The sequence below is a fragment of the Sander vitreus genome, chromosome 4 (assembly GCF_031162955.1).
Source record: "Sander vitreus isolate 19-12246 chromosome 4, sanVit1, whole genome shotgun sequence".
Classification (NCBI taxonomy): domain Eukaryota; kingdom Metazoa; phylum Chordata; class Actinopteri; order Perciformes; family Percidae; genus Sander; species Sander vitreus.
Window position 1 is genome coordinate 5,949,080 of NC_135858.1, and position 18,828 is coordinate 5,967,907.

At 43.7% G+C, this 18,828-nt stretch overlaps 1 protein-coding gene across 3 annotated transcripts; it reads left to right on the forward strand.

Annotated features, from left to right (window-relative positions):
• The first annotated feature begins 113 nt into the window (after window positions 1-113).
• Window positions 114-13,810, forward strand: gata2a (GATA binding protein 2a). 3 transcript variants are annotated; one of them, XM_078247899.1, is made up of 6 exons: window positions 114-429; window positions 4,797-5,216; window positions 6,001-6,569; window positions 9,244-9,402; window positions 11,785-11,910; window positions 12,585-13,810. In XM_078247899.1, the coding sequence occupies exons 2-6, from the start codon at window positions 4,988-4,990 to the stop codon at window positions 12,882-12,884; spliced, it is 1,383 nt and encodes a 460-aa protein (XP_078104025.1). In that variant the 5' UTR covers window positions 114-429; window positions 4,797-4,987; the 3' UTR covers window positions 12,885-13,810. The 3 variants fall into 3 exon arrangements, with proteins under 3 accessions (XP_078104025.1, XP_078104026.1, XP_078104024.1); XM_078247900.1 differs by lacking the exon at window positions 114-429 and adding an exon at window positions 4,432-4,539 and having other exon boundaries at window positions 6,001-6,570; window positions 9,257-9,402; XM_078247898.1 differs by lacking the exon at window positions 114-429 and adding an exon at window positions 4,432-4,539.
• The last annotated feature ends 5,018 nt before the right edge of the window (window positions 13,811-18,828 follow it).

Genomic DNA, 18,828 nt, shown 5'->3' on the forward strand with positions numbered 1-18,828 from the left:
CCTGGCAGAGCACAGGTAGCTATTGCTGCCAGTTTTTTAACCGGGACCCGGAAGATAGGCTGCTGGCTGACGTGCCATTACGTTGCTGTGTTGCTGCAGCCTCTCATACGGCCACTGAAGTTTTTGCTCATATTCAGAGAGGTTTGGATACAGCGAGAGAGGAGGGAAACACTGAGCGCAGACACACACAGCACTCTCCGGGAGATGAGACAGCGAGCAGCGGCTCCAGGCCACCGGTTGTTCTATGTTTTCTCGACAGCATCTTTAAAAATCAGGGCCCGCCTGGACACCTTTTCCAATCGGTTTATTTTGAGCCATTATTTTGGAGAAAGGCGCCGAAGCTGTGCAGTGAATCGAATGGACCCACTTTCTCTGGTGTGACATAGAAAGCGCAGCCACTCCGCTGATCTGCTCTGTTTACTGGAGCAGGTAAGTGATTTATTCATATTTTTAGACTATCTGCTATTTTAAAATCTTCTTTTGGGAAATGTTTTTGCCATTTAAATAGTAAAATATGCTAATACTACATGGTATATAGGCTATAATAATTGGTTAAAAAAAGATTCTTCTCTTCGATGGTAAACATTATTGTAGAAAAATACAATAGCTCACATTTCTTGAGCTAAAGCTTTCATGATTGTTATTTTTTACGCTTTGTTCATAATTGCAGCTTATATTTACCTTCACATTCAGCCTTAGTTTGTCACGGCTATTCGATAACTGAAGGCTAAACCTCCGTAACATCTGACAAGAAAGCGGCACAATATTGGCTTAAACGTGTAAAGCATATCAGTAACCTCCTATCCATTGTAAATATGCGGTATTAGCTACTTTTGTCATATTCACTGGGATAGTCTGCTTTTATATATTTTTTTTTAACCTAAATTATTTTTCTACAATAAAAAATAAGACCAACATTGAGACAAATTTAATAATGAATGCACCTATACCAACCATAATATTGCGCCTAGTAGACATTATGCCTACAGTATTTCTAAAATGTCCAAGAATTCACGCAGTCACGTAAATATACTGTCAAAAAGGCATTTTAATAGCCCACTTTATGTTGCCGCGAGCAAGGTGTTCTATTCCTGAGAGAGAGAGGGGGGAAAAAACTCGATCACGAAATGGGCTAGACACAGACACTTAGTTATGACAAAAGTATTCAATTGTCACGCTTTAAAATGCATAATGACTTGAGCAATGATCTTCCATCAGCAGCAAGAGCAATCACAACACTACAATAGAGGAGCAGAGACAGGGCGGGCTGGGGTCTCCACAGGCATGCAGGAGCAAATACATGGCACCTTTTACACTACCCCCCCCCCCCCTCTTACCTGTGCTGTTGTCTGCATAATGCTTTATGGACTTTTCGTTTGTCATTGTGTGAACCTTTGTGTAAGTGAGAACAGTGTGTAACATAGATATGTAGGTTAAAGGCAATGAGAGTAAGAAAGAAACATCTAGTTATTTTAATGAATGAGTGACTAAATGGCTGAAAAAATGAATGAACATATTTCAACACTGCTGTTGAGCAGCTGTTGCTTCACATTTGACTTTTTTTTATTTATTTTTTTATCAAACCGTTTCTAGGACCATTACAGCATTGAGCTATAGAGAACTTTTCAAAAATTGTTCTTTATTTAAAGCTCCAATAAGGGGTTTTGAAGCTAAGATTCATCTTCTGCTCCATAATCCTTTTTGTTAAGTGTGCAGTAGTTCATGTTTTGTGTCCTGGCTGCCCTATTCTGAAATGTCATTATTCTGAGCTCAAGCTGCTTAAATGGGAGTGAGTGCTGTGCTCATAGCAGCTTCCAGGCCCCTCTCCCAGCAGTTATATGGTCCTGTGTCTGGGTGCTTGGGTCCATAAAGCCCCTCAGTGCCCTGGCTCGATCTAATTAGCCGTGAGTAAAGGGGACAATAATGCTTCAGCTGGTTTGTGTCATTCTCTTCTCTCTGGCTCTGCTTATCTTCACAAGTTCCACTGTGGCTCTTCACCCCCCTCTTCACCCCCCCCCCCAACACACACATTCGCACAGTCACACACCTCCACTCTGGATAATGATGGATGACCATGCCCAATGGGAACAAACAGGTAGATAAAACCAATCCCATTTAATAACACCGTGGATCGGAATGATAATCTTGTAGTTCATTAGCCACTGTGGCTGCACAGCGATACAGTTGTTGCACACAGTTCTCACCCAGTGCTGTAGGTGTTGTGGGAGGGATACTGTTCTTCAGTCTAGGATAGCATCCCTGGAAGAAACAATACTGCTGTGTCCTTGAGAAAGACAGAAGGAAAGCAACAGCAGCCCCCCCCCCCCCCCCCCCCCCCACCCCCCACCCCCCTCTTCACTAACCCTCCATCACCCTCTCCCATCTTTTGTTCCAGCATAGATACAAATGGGATTAATGAAGGTATAAATTACAGAGGGCTAAATCCTGCTGAGTAATCCATTTGGCAAACATGCAAACAACAATGGGAATGCAGCAGCTAGCCTGAGCCTGACACACTCTCCAAGGCACAGTGGTTAGCACGGCCAGAAAACAACACAGGAACACAGGCTGACCACTGCAGGCTATAGTGACATGTTACAGTGCTCAGAAAAAAAAAAGTTATTTCACTATAGTATATAGTAGCCTATACTAATCTGAAGAACAGGAGCATCGCTGGTCATCCATTCATGCTTGAACAGAGGAAGTCATTGCTTCAGGTGCAAGCATGTTATTCAGCAATTATTCAGCAGTATGAAATATTAGACATACAAATAGTGTATAATTTATGATGTATCCGTTTTGCATTAAATGCACAGGATCCATAAAGGATAATGAATACAAAGGTAAGCATGTTCTCACTCCACCTGCCAAGGAATGTCAGTTATTCGGTTAGCTGGCCCTCTGCTGCCCCACATGCACTAATTTGTTGATTTTAGGAGTTGACAAGCTCAAAGGGCTGAGCTCATCAACTCGCTGCCCCTGGCAATGTGCCACTGATTTAATGACTGATGACTGACACAGACACGCACACACACACGCACACACGCACACACACACACACACACACACACACACACACACACACACACACACACACACACACACACACACACACGAGAGAGCAGATCAGAGCATGATTGTCCTAATGACATGCATCATCAGAGTTATGAAGGGTCTTTCAGACACGGAGATTTTGTACAGGTATCACAAGCTTCACGTGACACCCCCGCAACTCCCCCTCCACCCCCCGTGATTCTGTGACGTCAGGTCAAGGCGTCAGCATGGCGGCCAGTCTAGGCTCCGAGCACCCTCCAATTATTCCATGTCAATCACACACACACACACACACACACACACACACACACACACACACACACACACACACACACACACACACACACACACACACACACACAGCAGATCAGTGCATCCTAATGACGGACTAATAATTACGCACAGCAGCCAATTCTGCAATTAGAATACGATTTTATTTTTTGAAATGATAATAGCCCTTTCCTCAATTCACCCTGGCAGAACTTTTTTTGTATCCTTCAAGGCAGCAAATAACAATAGGCTAATGATGACAATACAAATAAATAAATACGCCTCTGTGTAGGGGTTGGATTTCTGTTTTGATTTGTATTGTACGTTTTGAATGATGGCGTTAGGAGACACTTTGGTGGTCACCAACTGGTTTTCCTTGCGCCCAACCCTGGTGCCAGAAAGCGGCGCCATTCGTATGTAAACTGTGTTTGATTGCTCTGTTCCCGAGACAAAACCACTGTTTTCACAAGAGAAATCCACTGCTATTAATTAAAGACAATTAGGCGCTCCCAACAATGGGGCCAATTTTGGGGTCATAAATCGACTCCTCCTCTGTTGGTTTTAGAGGTGCTGAAAACGCTGTTTATTTACATAACAGCAGTATGCGAAAAACAACACTTAGGCCTACAAGTACTGTTGGTAATGTGAAGCTCAATCAGCGACATATTGCAAGTGGATTCTAACACCACTTAAAAGTCTTGAAAATGTTTCTCAGATGATTAATATTGTTACAATATTTTGCAGACACAGGTGAAAGCGATTTACAATAGATTACGCTTTCTAAACCATTAATCCATAGGCCTATAGCCTATTGTGCAGACTGAATTTCCCTTCATGCTAGATGTCTGTCTTTAGGCTTCTAACTGCCGCTAAAAAAGCAGATTATCAGGGACCGATTGCTCATTCAGTGTGAGCTTCATGAGAAAGAAAGACCCCCGAGAAATTACACTGCTGATTGATAAGTCTTTTAGTTTTTCGGTGCAGGGAAATGGAAATTGAAAGAAGGAGAGCAGGGATGCAGCGAGCCAATTGTGGCAGGGCTGGCTGTGATTGGCTCAGACCGAGGCCCCGCCCCACGTGGCTTGATATGGGAATTTACTGGCGCCAGCCGCATCAGTCTGCGCCACATCTCATTACTGAGCTTGAGCACTGCATGGATCAGGAGGTTTACGCATCCAAGCTGTGTTTGCCATCAGCTGGTCGAAATTGCAACAGGTAGCCTATCCGGAGGAAATATTGGTATTTTTGTCTTTATGCGGGGACGGGATGCATTGCTTCGACATTGATACAGCTGTGCACTACTTTGTTTTCGACCATTAATCCGGACTGTAAAATGTGCAAAGTTTATTTCACGTGCCAGGTGCTATGATTACTAGATAAAATATATAAAGGACGCTTCTTCTTTGCGTGGAAGCGGAGGTGGAGCAGCCACGGTGTTTATAAATTAACATTTTGTTTTCATCTCATTGCAGGTAACTGAGGAGAAAGGAGACCGGGTTATTTAAGGATTCTATTTCTAAACTAGGCCTAAATAAACACAGCCGAGACTTTCACAGCTCACGAACTATATTGTAAGGAGGATTTAACTTCCACTTGGAAGCAAACATAAAGTAGCCCAACACACAGAGACGCCTTCAGAGGAAAGGACACGGCCAGCTCAGCCATGGAGGTCGCAGCGGCCGATCAGTCTCGGTGGATGGCGCACCATCACGCTGTGCTGAATGGCCAGCACCCGGACTCTCACCACCACAGTCTGAGCCACAACTACATGGAGCCGATGGCGCCTTTACTGCCCCAGGACGAAGTTGACATGTTTCTGAACCACTTGGACTCTCAAGGGAACCCCTACTACACCAACTCCCGGGCCAGGGTCACATACAGCCAAGCACACGGTAAGATGCGCACACGTTTGCAGTGGCACTTCTGAGGAATGTGATGAGAAATTAGGATCACGTTTGAAAAATGTTTTTTTCACATGTTTAGGTTTAACTTATCAATTACCAAAAATAGCTGTATATATACAGTATATTTGGTTATAAATGTGTGTGTTGCTGTGTAATAGGCCTATGTCTATTCATTTAGAAAGTATAATCTTAACAATCCATGTAGTGTGCAGTCATTTCATTAACTTTACTTACTTCTGGGCCAATTCAACAACATAAAAGGAATTTCTAGCAAATGACAGCGAGAGGAAAGGGAAGTATGTCATTTAACCCCTCTCTGTTGGGGCAGGGGTTTCTGGAGGGAGAGAGAGGCACTTCCCGGATATAAAATAAAAACCGCAAATGTACTAATAACATTCCTTAGTCCGAGAGCTGCAGCCGATGAAAAGATACTGCCCTGACGAGAAGCTACTTTTTGTGTGTTTTCTGCAGTAGGTCTTTATTATCTCTATCCTAAACAGACACGATGTGTGTACTACCATTTAACTGATAATATAATTTTAATAACTAGCCTAAACGGTTGGAAGAAAAAAAAATCTTATTTTAAATTAACTCCCTATATTTTATCTACATCTGGAACTATGTCGGACTCGAGTCATTCTGAGTATTTATCAGGTAAGTTAAAGGACTTGTGTAACTTCTGTTATGGAAAGTGGTCGAAAGAAAACTGTAGAGGTGCGGGCTCTACAGTATGTATTTATGTATTTATTAAATACATTATTTTGGATTTCAGCTCGACTCACTGGGAACCAGGTTTGCCGACCACACCTCATCCACAGCCCCGGTATTCCCTGGCTGGACCCCGGGAAAGCAGCCCTGTCCGCGGCCCACCACCATAACGCATGGGCGGTCAGCCACTTCAGCAAACCCGGCCTGCACCCCACCGGCTCCGGCTACCCCTGCAGCAGCAGCACCGGCACGGCACCGGTCTCGTCGCTCACTCCTGCGTCCCACTCCAGCCCGCACCTCTACAGTTTTCCCCCTACCCCTCCGAAAGACGTGTCCCCGGACCCCGGCCCTACCTCTCCGACCTCCAGCTCGACCAGGATGGACGAGAAAGAGTCGATCAAGTACCAGGTGCAGCTGACGGACGGCATGAAAATGGAGAGCTGTAGTCCGCTCCGCAGCGGCCTGGCCTCGATGAATGGCCAGGCCACGCACCACCCTATCCCGACCTACCCTGCCTACCCTCTGCATACACCCCACGACTACAGCGGCAGTCTCTTCCACCCCGGCAGCCTACTCGGCGGGTCCTCCTCCAGCTTTACGCCCAAATGCAAGAGCAAGGCCAGGTCGAGCTCAGGTGAGTCTCACGTGTGTTTCTCCCTCACATCAGATGGCAGATCAAACTGATAAGGCTTATGCAATGGTTATTGTTAATTCAGCTGATAGCGGTAAAGCGTTACACACTAAGGTTAACAAATCAATCATCAGCAGATAAATGTTTTTCACCATGTAATAATATTTTCATAGCCTGCTATTTACAAACATTTCGTTAATAAGTGTACGGGCTCTACACCATGCGGGAATAAAAAAAAAAAACTGTTATGGCTTAATTATCAGTTCTGTCTTGCACTAATCTAATTGTTAATGCTGATGCAAACGTGTTGCTCCAGTGGGTCACTTACAAAAAGAGTGATCGTTTCCATATCGGACCCTTCTCTCCTCTTAAAACCTGTCCTGACAAGTCTTATCTTTTGTCCCATCGCACTCCTCGCCCCTCCCTGCATCCACTTAAAAGGCTTCACTTTAGTGAGGAATCAACCTTAGATGAAACTCATCGAACTAATCGGGGTCAACTATTTACTTGAACCTTTATGCGCATGATGTTTCTGGGGGTGATTTAAAAAGAAAGGATTAGAGCTAATTAAACCAATCAATTATTCTGTATTTATGTTTTCTTTTTTTGGTGCTTTGGCACAACGCAATAATTATAGTTTGGCAAGAGATTTAACACTGACACAATTTCCTTCTTTCACGAAGATTTTACATCGATTTATTTAATTGGGTCTATGTTCAAGCAGTCAAATGGCTTCTTCTTCGTGCCATAGACTTGTTTTCTTTTAAATGTGGCACTTAAAAATGAAGGAGACACGACGCGCTGGCTCCTGCCATATCCTGTATACCTCGAAGTGAACAAAATCACGACGTCCACCCCGCCCACAGCTCTCCCCTGTACTAACAAAGCACAGGCGACAGAGCCCTGCTGTTTGTGTTTTTAAGCATGGCCTTGGTCCAGTGCACTGACATGAAGTGGGGGCAACCAAATCCAAGGTAGATCTGCTTCTATGAGTAGATGAAAGTGTATTTAATAACACAGTTACTTAGCCTACTTCTACTTTTCTCTTGGAGACCAGTGCGTTGCGCAATCCTGATTATAGAGTGCATATAATTGGTTTTAATTTAATGTTTGGTATAATAAAACACAGAATATTATCTGACTGTCTGGATAAGCACCTGATTCAATAGACTGCATGTGTTGGGAGTAATGTTTAGGGGATTATTTAGACTAATGTCTGACATTAATGTGCAGACATTTGAAAAACAACTCAGTCTGGTAATGGGTCTGTAATTTCCCTACATTGTTCCAGCTGTTGTGCTTTGAATTAATGGACCAAAAAAATAAATAATCAAGAAACATCTTATGTTGCTCCAAATGTATTATCAATATTGTCATCCATTGTGCCCATGCGTTTTAATACACCTGGGGAATCTGAGTGAATGTTAGCTGTTGCAGCAAATACATGTCATACTGTGACATTTAAAAGAAGCTGGCCAGACTGTGCCTGCATCAGTAACAAAACCTATCAGCTACGGCATTAAAAAGGCTCTTATCTATCAAAGTCAATGTCCTGTGCCAGTAATGATGATTGATTGTTGTACAAAATGCCCCAATGACATTTCAGCTGTCAGCACATACTGTATACCTTACAGTAGTGTGGCTTCCTGTTGAACTAGCCTCAAACCAGAACTACTCCTCCTCCTCCTCTCTACACTACCTTTTCACATGAAGCTTCCCATTTTTTCTTCTTCTTATTTCAACACTAAACATTGCATAAGACATGAATGCATGTCATTGCTGATGAATATTTGAAGTGTTAATGAACCTGCTTTAATGTGGTTGCTGGACCTGCGCAACACTTAAAGCGGAAGAGAAGGGAGGTACAAAAAAGCGGCACGATGCATTTCAAAAGGATCATAGCTTTTTGCTCAGGTCAGATTCCATTGTAGAGCGAGGGTGGGACTCTGGGTGTCGCTGGCATTATAATAGGAATAATGAGATGATGCTCTAGGGAGAGAGGGATACTTGAATTAAATGAATCGGTTTAGCAACAGGCTGTTTGAAGTAATTCAAACCTGAATAGGAGAGGAGAGCATGTGGGAATAACTAAAAAAGCAGGTTTTTATATAGAAGAGCAGAAGTATGCACTGTGGTTCTCACTCAGTCTAGTTCACATCCAGTCACTTTTTAAGAACAATAGAAACTTCAACAAAATAACGTTGGATTAAACTCCATTTCTGCATTATTATTATTATTAAATGCGGCAAACAGGCATGCAAGCTTTTAATTAAAAAGTCTGCAACATTGTCCGCCACATTTAATACCATCCCCACACTTGTGTTTCCTCTCATGGGTGCCCACTGAGCTGATGAATAATGTAGTCCTAATTTGATGGTGTGTCTCATTCTTCATGTTGGACACCTCTGGACATGTTCTGGCTGTCTCTGGCCTCCCCACTCTGGATCGGTTTACATAGAGGTGTCTGTGTCCATGACAGCCATGCACACTTGGTACACCTGCTCTCTGATATGGACATTGTCACCATCATGAGACAGATTTTGACTTCATATTACAGGGCCATTTAGGGTCATCCATCACCGTATAGTTGCCTGATTGGGCTGCACAGCTGCTACGTGTTGCTTCCGACAGAGGGTGAATTTTTTAATTATATAAAATTTCTTCTTTTCTCCTCTTGAATTATATGCAGAGGGTCGTGAATGTGTAAACTGCGGTGCCACCTCCACCCCTCTGTGGCGAAGGGATGGTACCGGCCACTACCTGTGCAACGCCTGCGGACTGTACCACAAGATGAACGGCCAGAACCGACCACTTATCAAGCCCAAACGTAGACTGGTGAGTCCCACTCCTCACTTCATTGCTTTACGCTAAGATAAGGCACCCAAATATGAGCACAAAGCAGATGCCTGCAACACAATTCCAGGAAAGTTATATTTTCCCTATGATCTTCCTGGAATTGTTTGTCCCTCTCACCCCCTGATGATCCGCCTTCATGGCCTGTTACAATACTGCTACTATTGCCATTGTTCCTGCTATCATTATTGCTGGTACTTCTGATACTGTTACTGATACCATTGCCCATGCTGCTTTAGTTAACACCATGCTTGAGTAAATGAAAAGCAGCATGGACATATAACATTCTTATAGTGGATGTACCACTGCACAGCCATTTCTGGCATTAACCCTACTGAAGCTGGACACATTTCTTTGCACCATAAGTAATTTATTTTATGGCTTTCAAAACAATTCATCAATTAGTTTACAATTTTTGTTAAGCCCATGTATTTTAATTAGGCTATCTTTTAAAATCTGGTTTCCTAAGTAGGCTACTCTCAAACAAGAGCACATCATTATTTTAATATTTTGTATAGCTTTTCCTATTATTTTTAAGTGTTGATATTTTTTTTACATTAACTCTTGAATCCTTTATTGTTCAGCCAAAATAATTGTTTTTTTTTCTTTTTCACTTTGACTGGGTGCTTTGTCAACAAACAAACAAACCCAGTTGTTGTCTGGAAATTAGCCACAAATAACAATAAGTTTGTATGATTTAAAAAGTCTTTAATTGGTTAGTATAAATAAAGAAACTCATGCCACTTTTAACTTCATGAGTATTAGTGATTAAAATAAAGAAACAAACTGCAACACAATTATTAATAATAATAATAATAATAATAATAATAATAATAATAATACTTGCTAAATTATTAAGAAGGAATTACAAGATCAATAGCCTACTTTATTCATCGCCATGGGGAAATTCGAGAAATGAGTAGCTTAACACAAAAAGACAGCCTAAATAATAAAAAAGTTTAGTGCTGGTATAACCTTTAACTTTAATAAAAAGGGGTCTGTGCTAATTATAATTGTGGGCGGTGTAGCCTGGGTCTAATGGTCTTCATGAACATTAGCTGGTAATTTGACTTGCCAATCAATTGGTGGGTTTAAAAAAAAAAAAACTTTCTTAAGCTTATTACAGTAGCATATAGTTATATAGATATAGATTACATATATAACATACATATATATAGACATAGATTTTATATCTTTTTCGGGTGGTCCCTTGAACAGCTCCACGTCGATCCTGCTCGTGACATTTTCCACTGGGTCGGCCTATGTGTATGTAGCTTTTGCATTTTCAGCTCAAGTGTTTTTCAGAGTTGTGTTCAAAGGGGCATCCAGTTGTTTCCTATCCGGATATCTGTCCGGCCCAGATAAGGAAGTCAGGCTCCCGGCTGTTTCCGCCTTCAACCAGCGCGCTGCATTCTCTATGGCCAGCCTGACATATACTGTAAAGAGATTATCACAACACTGGAGGAGCCGCTTATGTGTGTGAAGAGACAGACCGTGAGGGGCGGGGATAGGAAAATAAATGGATTTATGTTCTCCTCTTGTTTGTCATTCTCGGTGGGTCGTGGTACAGTCATAACGCGCAGCGGCGTTTTATTTCGGTTACTGAGACTATTTTATTTCGCGTAAAAAAAAAGAAAAAAAAAGACCATGGCTGTTGTTTGCTCTCCAGGTCAAAAGCAACGAGCCCATCTGAAATTAATTAACAGAAAAGCCTCGATGCTGGCTGCAAAGCAAAGAGCCGGAGGGTTCTTGCATGTAAAGCTAATGTTTCTTATTATGTGTGAAGAATTGATCCGCAATGGACGCAGGAGCACATTGCCAGGCAGGACACCGGGTCTTACACGACTTGTAGCTCAGTTTCCCTAGATCAGGATAAATAGAGGGTTTACATAGCCACTTTACCTCATTACCCAGGTAATAGCATATTTATTTTTAATTCATTAAAATTGATAATCAGTGACTGGCATATTTTAACGCACATATTAGACATTTTTTTACCATGATGTAGCGGTCTACATGCAATTGATTTAAACAGAAGAATTGAGAGTCGCTTCTTTTGATGTTTATTTTCCACATGGATCTGCGGTCTCACGGAAACCGCACGAAAGCCCACGTTCCGCCTTTTAATTTAAGAAAAACTTTCTGTCTCTTATTGGATTTTGTGCTGAGGCAGAAAACACAAACTTATTGCATGCGATGTCAGTGCTGTGGTTTTAATAACATAGGCTTACATTTTAAATGATTCTAGCCTTCTATAGGTGTCGAAATGTCGACATGTTTTTGTGCAGCTCAGGGTCCGCGCTGATCTCTCTACAACATGTGAATGGGTCATTATTCATGATGTATTTTCTCTGTTCCCTTCAGTCCGCTGCTAGACGTGCAGGCACCTGCTGTGCAAACTGTCAGACCACCACCACCACCCTGTGGAGGCGCAACGGGAACGGAGACCCGGTGTGTAACGCCTGCGGCCTTTACTTTAAACTGCACAATGTAAGTCCTGAAAAAAAAAACTAAACAAACACCGCTGCACTCAAGTGCGGGGTTTTGGGGGGGAAGGAGGAGGGGAAGAGGGGTACTGTGGTTAACTGGTCAAGTGGGCGGACAGCTCGTATCGATTTAGGAGCAGTGAAACTGTGAGTGTCGAGGCAAAGCCTGCTCACCCTGTCGAGCAGAACCCACCGGTCGTCTTTTTTTTATTAATCCATGCTTGTTTCAATGGGGGGCGTTACTCCCCGGAGAGGCTGCAGGGTGGGACTGTCTTTCAGTGTAAAGGCGTCGGTTACACTGATGAGGATTTGTCTGAGGCTGCTCCTTTCAGCTCTAGCCAGGCCCTCATCCCCATGTATTCATATTGACCCGGACTGTTCTGTTTGGTTTGAAATTAGACAAAAGCTAAAAAACGCCCCTGACTCCTTATAAATGCAGCTATATATGCAAAACAGCTGTTCCTTATTTATAGCAGTTATTTCACACTGGCCTAACTCATAATACTGGGCTACCGTGAAACAGCATGTAAATCCATGTGACATATTCTAGGTTACATTTTTCAATTATGAGCTGGCGCTAACAGCAAAATAAACCTCATCCACTATATAATGTACTATTCACACTGTCAGTGAGGCTTTTGTCTGGCGTGCCTTGAGCTAATGTGCTGTTCTCCACAGGTCAACAGACCCCTGACCATGAAGAAAGAAGGCATCCAGACACGCAACCGCAAGATGTCCAGCAAGTCCAAAAGGAACAAGCGAGCAGGGGACGGCTTCGACGAGCTATCTAAGTGCATGCAGGACAAGGCCTCTCCCTTCGGCGGTGCACACGGCCTCACCAGCCACATGACCCACATGGGTCACCTGCCCCCCTTCAGCCACTCGGGACACATGCTGCCTACTCCCACGCCCATTCACCCTTCATTCGGTCACCCCCACCACTCCACTCGCTCGCCGGTCTGGGCTGAGCCTCACTGAGGCCCCTCCAGACCAAAAACACCTCCGCCTGTAAGAGCCACCACATCGCCATTAACACTAAAATGGCCTCCACATCACGTTGAAAGCTGAGCAGACTTGGTGCATCATGCACAGTGGTTGGAGGGGAGAGACTTTCAGTTGGGTTTAATGACTGAAGCTCGCGTCATACCTGACCTCACTGATGGGACACTGCAGAGCAGGACTTTTGCGGACTCTGTAAAGAGCTAATATGACAAGGGGTTTCTTAGTCCCTTGGTGACTGAGGCTTGCAGGAATGGAGTGAATGGAGACGCTTGTCATTCTTTTTGCTTATTTTTACTAAGTCACTTTGGTACCCACCTCTCCATGACCCTGTAACAGGAGACTCGCTAGAGGTCTTAAAAAGAACTGCTGTTTTAACCTCACGGCCATCTCATTATATACTGAGATACGTACACCCTGTCCATCCCCATGCTGTCGTCCATAACTGCTGTGGACAGACAAACCCTTCAGTGCTGGAGGTCTCAAGACTGTCTGACACCTACAGCACCCGTACACCCCCGTTACAAACCAGTCAGATGCAGACTACAGTACCCACAAACCAGTGCTCTCCTCACATGCTGGATTGTACACCTCCGCAACGCTCACCACCTGTTTTTAATAATGGACTTTTATGGAAAAATACACAGTAAAAGAGTGTTTATAAATGCTTAATTGCTATTATTGTTGTTATATTTGATGTTATAATTATTGCTACGATAATTTATTTTCCCTCTTTAAGCTTTCGTCAAAGACACATGGAAACTTAGGATTTTGATTTCATGGTTATTACGTAAAGAAAAACAGACCTATCTTAGATGAAAAGTCCCTGAGCTGTACATTTTTATCATTTTTCCATCTCACAAAAGTAAAGGAAATAAAGGAAAATAAACTGCCTCGTAAGTTTAGTTGGCCTCTCTTTATCATTCTTACATGCACACACATATACACAAGACTAAACTCTCCTTTTAATGAAGAGTGCTTGATTATGAAAATCATAAGGAATATCAGATGCATCAAGGGAAGCTCTGTGATCCCTTAAGCGTGGTAATGCTTTGGTCAGGCTCCTCCTCTATCTGTGATGGCGTGTTGTTAAGAGAAGGCCTCTTTGTGGAGTTAAGTCCCCGGGCTGGACCATTGTACCCAGACAGCAGACTCCAGCGAACAGCTCCGGAGTCACGTACAGTCATACGTATGCACATACCCACATGCTCATGCACAAACACAAACCCCAATTCACCAAATTGGAACCAATATAACCCACGCAAGGTCTTTAAAAAAATCTCTAACAGCCAAATTTTTAAGAATTTGTATGTGACAAAAACTGAGTCGTGAGTGCAGTTCAGTGGGAGTGTTCTCCCTCCCTGTGTCTGCTGGAGTAGCCCTCTCTCTTGGCTGCAGTGATTGGAGTGAGAGGAAGGACAGCGGGTCTTTAGTGGGAGAGAGAGGAGGAAGGAAAGGCAATCAGGCGACCTGAGCAAACACGTGGGGGTCTGCTCAGACCCTTCGCACACAGATGTGCACGCAGCTGAGGCTGCCAGGAAGCAGGCTTCCCCTCTGTCGCTCCCTCATCTCGTCTTCTTTTTCTTTCCCTTTGTTTATCTTTTTTTCACCCTCTCTCTCTTTCTGATCTCCCATTTATTCTGTCTGTCTTTTATTCTCCATTCTCTCTCTCTCTACATTGGTCATTCTGTCTCACCCTCCCATTTGGACGATTACAGTAAAATAAAGGGGCTGAAGAAAGCTTGAACAGAGCCAGCCACTAATGAGTCGACTCGATTAGGGCCAATTTGAGGTCATCATCACTGAGTTCAGCATACCCTCACACACCCACAGCACAAACCATCCAATTAAACAGTCCAAGCTAAAAGTGGTTGTAGGCCCCTCCCTGTACTCTCCACCAGGCTCATATCTGCTGGACTGCTGTGGAGGCTGATCTGCTGGGGTTTCCCAGAGGTTGATCAGTTCAAATTAGAAATAATATTTATCCAAGGACTTATATAGGTGATGTTTTGTTATCCAGTGTAGCTGGAGCAGTGTGTTTTCAGCTTATGCTACATCATAGTGCCCACAACCCTAACTGGCTGCACACACATGGAGACAGGACCAGTCCTAAGTGTCTGTTTTCAGTGAGGGGGTGGGATCCACTTGCTGAACACCAGTGAAAATGTAACGCTCGACTGCCAATAAGCAGTCTGGCCATCTGTGTGTAGCGCAGTGCTGTGGGCGCTGGGCCGTGTACAGGCCGCAGCTCCAGTAGGTTGCGTGCTGCTGCAGCCAGTGAGCCTGCTCGGCCGGGCTTGGCCGGACTCCCGGAGCCTGAGAGGGGGAGACGGAGAGAGCCAGCACTCTTCAATGAGGCCCTCCAGAGGGAAGGAGCAGGCCTCCCAAAAATAATACTGCCGTCTGCCAGGCCAGCGACTCCCAGAGCTGCCCTTGCCTGAACACACATTCAAACACACACACGCAGACATGAACATGCATGTGTACATACATACAAGGATGGTGTGTGACAAAGCTTCTCATGTCTGACACAGAGGCAGTGTTTGTGGAAAGCAGGGTGACATTTCAACTCCTAGGCCTGATAGGTAGCAGACACATGACATGCACACTTGCTCTTGAAATGAATGCTTGGCTAAATGTTTTGGTCGTCAGCCTGTGCCCCCTCTGTTACATTTTCTAGCCAATTCAATCCATACAGACTCTGTAATGTGAGGGTTCAGTATACTTTTACTCACCAAGTCTTATTAAACCAACAAGACATCCCTTCCCAACTCACATCATGAATTATGTGACACAAAAAGAGCCATAAAATAGGATGTTACTTATCTTCACTATCAAAGTGGCGTTCCAAAGAAGAAATGATGCGGAGATATCTTGGATGCTTTGGCGGATTAAACATGGTGGCCACCTAGATCAGAGCACATTGGAGAGGTTTACGACTTTAACCTGGAACTGGTTGTTTCAACTCATCTCAACTCATTACCTCCTTTTCTTTCTCCCCTCTGCTCTTCCGCTTGTCCTCAACAACCCCCCCCCCCCCCACCACTCATTCCCTCTCTGAGTTCTATGTAACTCTCTGTTTTCCCCCTCTCCACCCCCCTTACTACTCCCACTCTTTCCTTGTCTCCCACTCCCCCAGTGTATTTGTTTTTTCATCAAATTGAATTAGCGGAATCAAAAGGTATCCCAACCATCCCCTCACAAAGTTGAGTTAGGGAGAGAGAGACGTAGAAGATGAAAGGAAGTGGAGCGCAGTTCAGATGCAGGTCTCTAGTGTGTGTGTTGCGATGGGGGTTAACCTTTGCCTGGGTCTAACTAAAAAAAACAGCCCTCCTTCCTTAGACTCCTAGAAGGATATTAAGGCTGCAAGATGGGACAGTATTTAGATAATAAATACAAACATGGGACATTTATTTCATAAAGTTCAGTCACTCAGTAAAATGCTTGTTTGTTGACCTTGAGCAAAAAGAGAACTTATTCTTTCTTATGCCATAATGGAGCATTAACTAAGCTCTTAACTGTTTGAATTGTAACGGCTACAGAATCATAGTGAATGTGCTATGATCAGACCCACACGTGAACTTCCTCTTTTCATGGATCAAGAGAAATTCATAGAAATACCCCTCTGACAGTGCTTGACAGGAAAAAGGTGGGTACATTCCGTAAAACACCTGGTGAACACTATTCATGGAAACTGCCGCAGATGCACCATTTGACATTTGAACGACTCTTTACACTTTTTAAATTAATCAATCATAACACGTAGCGATACCGTGATCGGCAAAGCTTTGACAGTAATAACTGTCACTCAGAGAGAAGCAGAGCTGACAGCAGATAATCACTGATGGCTTCTGTTGACAGCCAACAACCGCATCCTGACCTGCCAAATCTCACTGATCTCTTCAAATGTCAGAATTAGTCAGAAAAAGTCACTGTTTTGATCTTGCATAATTTTGGTCTCCTGAATGACCGTTCACGTCTTTTTCCTCCCCAACTTTAGGCCCAACATTGAAAGGCTTCTATACTAGTTACAGCTGCATACCAAGCATGACGGAGAACATGGCTGTTCAAAGCAGTGAAAAAAATGAAAAACAGGAAGTGAGAAGTTCAAACAGGAAATACTTATGTTGTACGATTAGGACCAATTAAGACCATAGAGGTCTGACAGAGACAGTAAAAAAAGAATGATTACGAGGGGTAGGATTGCACAGTATTTAAGTGTAATTCCCTGCAAGGTTTCCTCCTGCAGGGTAACATCCTGTGTACAGTACTGTAAGAGCACTCACCACTGGCTTTGTTAATGTGTGAATTATTTTCCCATTATGAAACCCACAGACTACGCCAGGAGACAAGAGCTAACCATATGAGAAAGCTAACCGTAAGTGTTCAATATATTTTACGCTTACTTGGGGTGTATTGTTTTTTGTTTTTGTGCCTGTTTTTTGTGCCTTCACGCTGTATTTTGAGCTTGAAGCATGCTTAAAAAAAGGTAAATTTACCTAAATACTTATATCCAATGGTCAACATTTTTAAATGTCAAATAAAATGGCAACTTCATTTGTTCATTCATGTGTTTTTACCCTCAGAAGGACCACTTTCTGAATTTTTCAACAGCATGTGAATATGAAAGTAGAGAAGTGAAAGAGGGAAAAAACAGGGAGAGTGTTTCATATCATTTATCAGTGGCTGGAGATAGACCTTATTGCTAGTTTGTGGTTTTGAAAAGGTTTCCGAGTAGAGTACTAATAATGAAAGAGGTTTATGATTGCATAGAGTTACAGGTATTTGTGCTGCTATGTTGTAGTCCTAGATGATTACCCTCTTCTCTAACTTGGTATTCACTTGCCTCACTGGGGTGTTACTGCCATGCTAATGTGTCTTTGTTCTTCTGTTTGCACACAATCCCAGCTAAAATGATGTGAATACAAAATACTGACACTATTCAGCTCCCCTATTCACATGGACTTGCTGCAATTCAAACTAAGACCATTATGAATTAGCATCAGTCATCTGACCATTTTTCCATTCCGGTCATCTCACACATTTCTTTTTGCAGCAGCAGCAGCAGCAACAGTCTAGTGTTTAATCTGCTAAAAAAAAGTATCTGTCAGAAGCAGGGTGTGGACACATAGAGCACCCCTCCCTCGACTCACCCTGAAAATGAGGTCAGTCTCCTCTCACCTGGGACAGGGCGCATTCAGGATGTTCACCTGGGACAGGTAGTGTTCAGCTCTCATTCATGCCGTGTTCTGCTGTGCTGAGGCCCTCCTGCTTACCTGCTCCGACAGACAAATTCATCCCCACTGTCTGAGTACAAATGAGCCCATTCACCTGGAGGCTCCCATTGACAAACCGGGGGGCAAGTACAGTACTAATGCCTGGGAGGGCTCCGGGGAGTGGGCGTCTGGACCTGCCATCCTCTTCCTCGCCCATATAATGTCCCTCTCACTATTTCCAGCCCCCCGCCCCACTCCATTTGCTTTCACTGGCAGGTAACTGGAGAAAGTCATGAGTGGGGGTTGTCCAGTGCACCTTGGCCCATGGCCAGAAGTGAGAGGATGGGACCCAGGTGCCTACCCCTGGATGGATCCTGGACACTCCCACAGGGACTGATGACCAGACAGAGAACGGGAGGACTGTGGAGGACAGTAGAAGCCCACAGAGACCTGCCGTGCCCTGCTCAGAATCTCAAGCTGTTCAGCTCGCTATTATAGACTAACGATGGTTGCTTGTGCAGTGGATTAAGTGTCAGAGCTGTTCTGAGGCTGCCCTGAATTCACTTTTAAGCCTACTTCATTCTTATTGACTCAGGTATTCAGGTTCCTCTAGATTGCTGGCTTTCAGAATACACTTCTGCATACAGGTTTGCCTGTATGCAGAGGTACATCAGAGAAACACTGACATGATTGCTGAATTCCATAGA

Bases quoted from the DNA above. Each gene is read 5' to 3' on its own strand.
- gata2a (XM_078247899.1), top strand. From the start codon at position 4,988: ATGGAGGTCGCAGCGGCCGATCAGTCTCGGTGGATGGCGCACCATCAC. The intron at 9,403-11,784 runs GTGAGTCCCACT...TGTTCCCTTCAG, and splicing joins TCAAGCCCAAACGTAGACTG to TCCGCTGCTAGACGTGCAGG. The intron at 11,911-12,584 runs GTAAGTCCTGAA...TGTTCTCCACAG, and splicing joins TTTACTTTAAACTGCACAAT to GTCAACAGACCCCTGACCAT.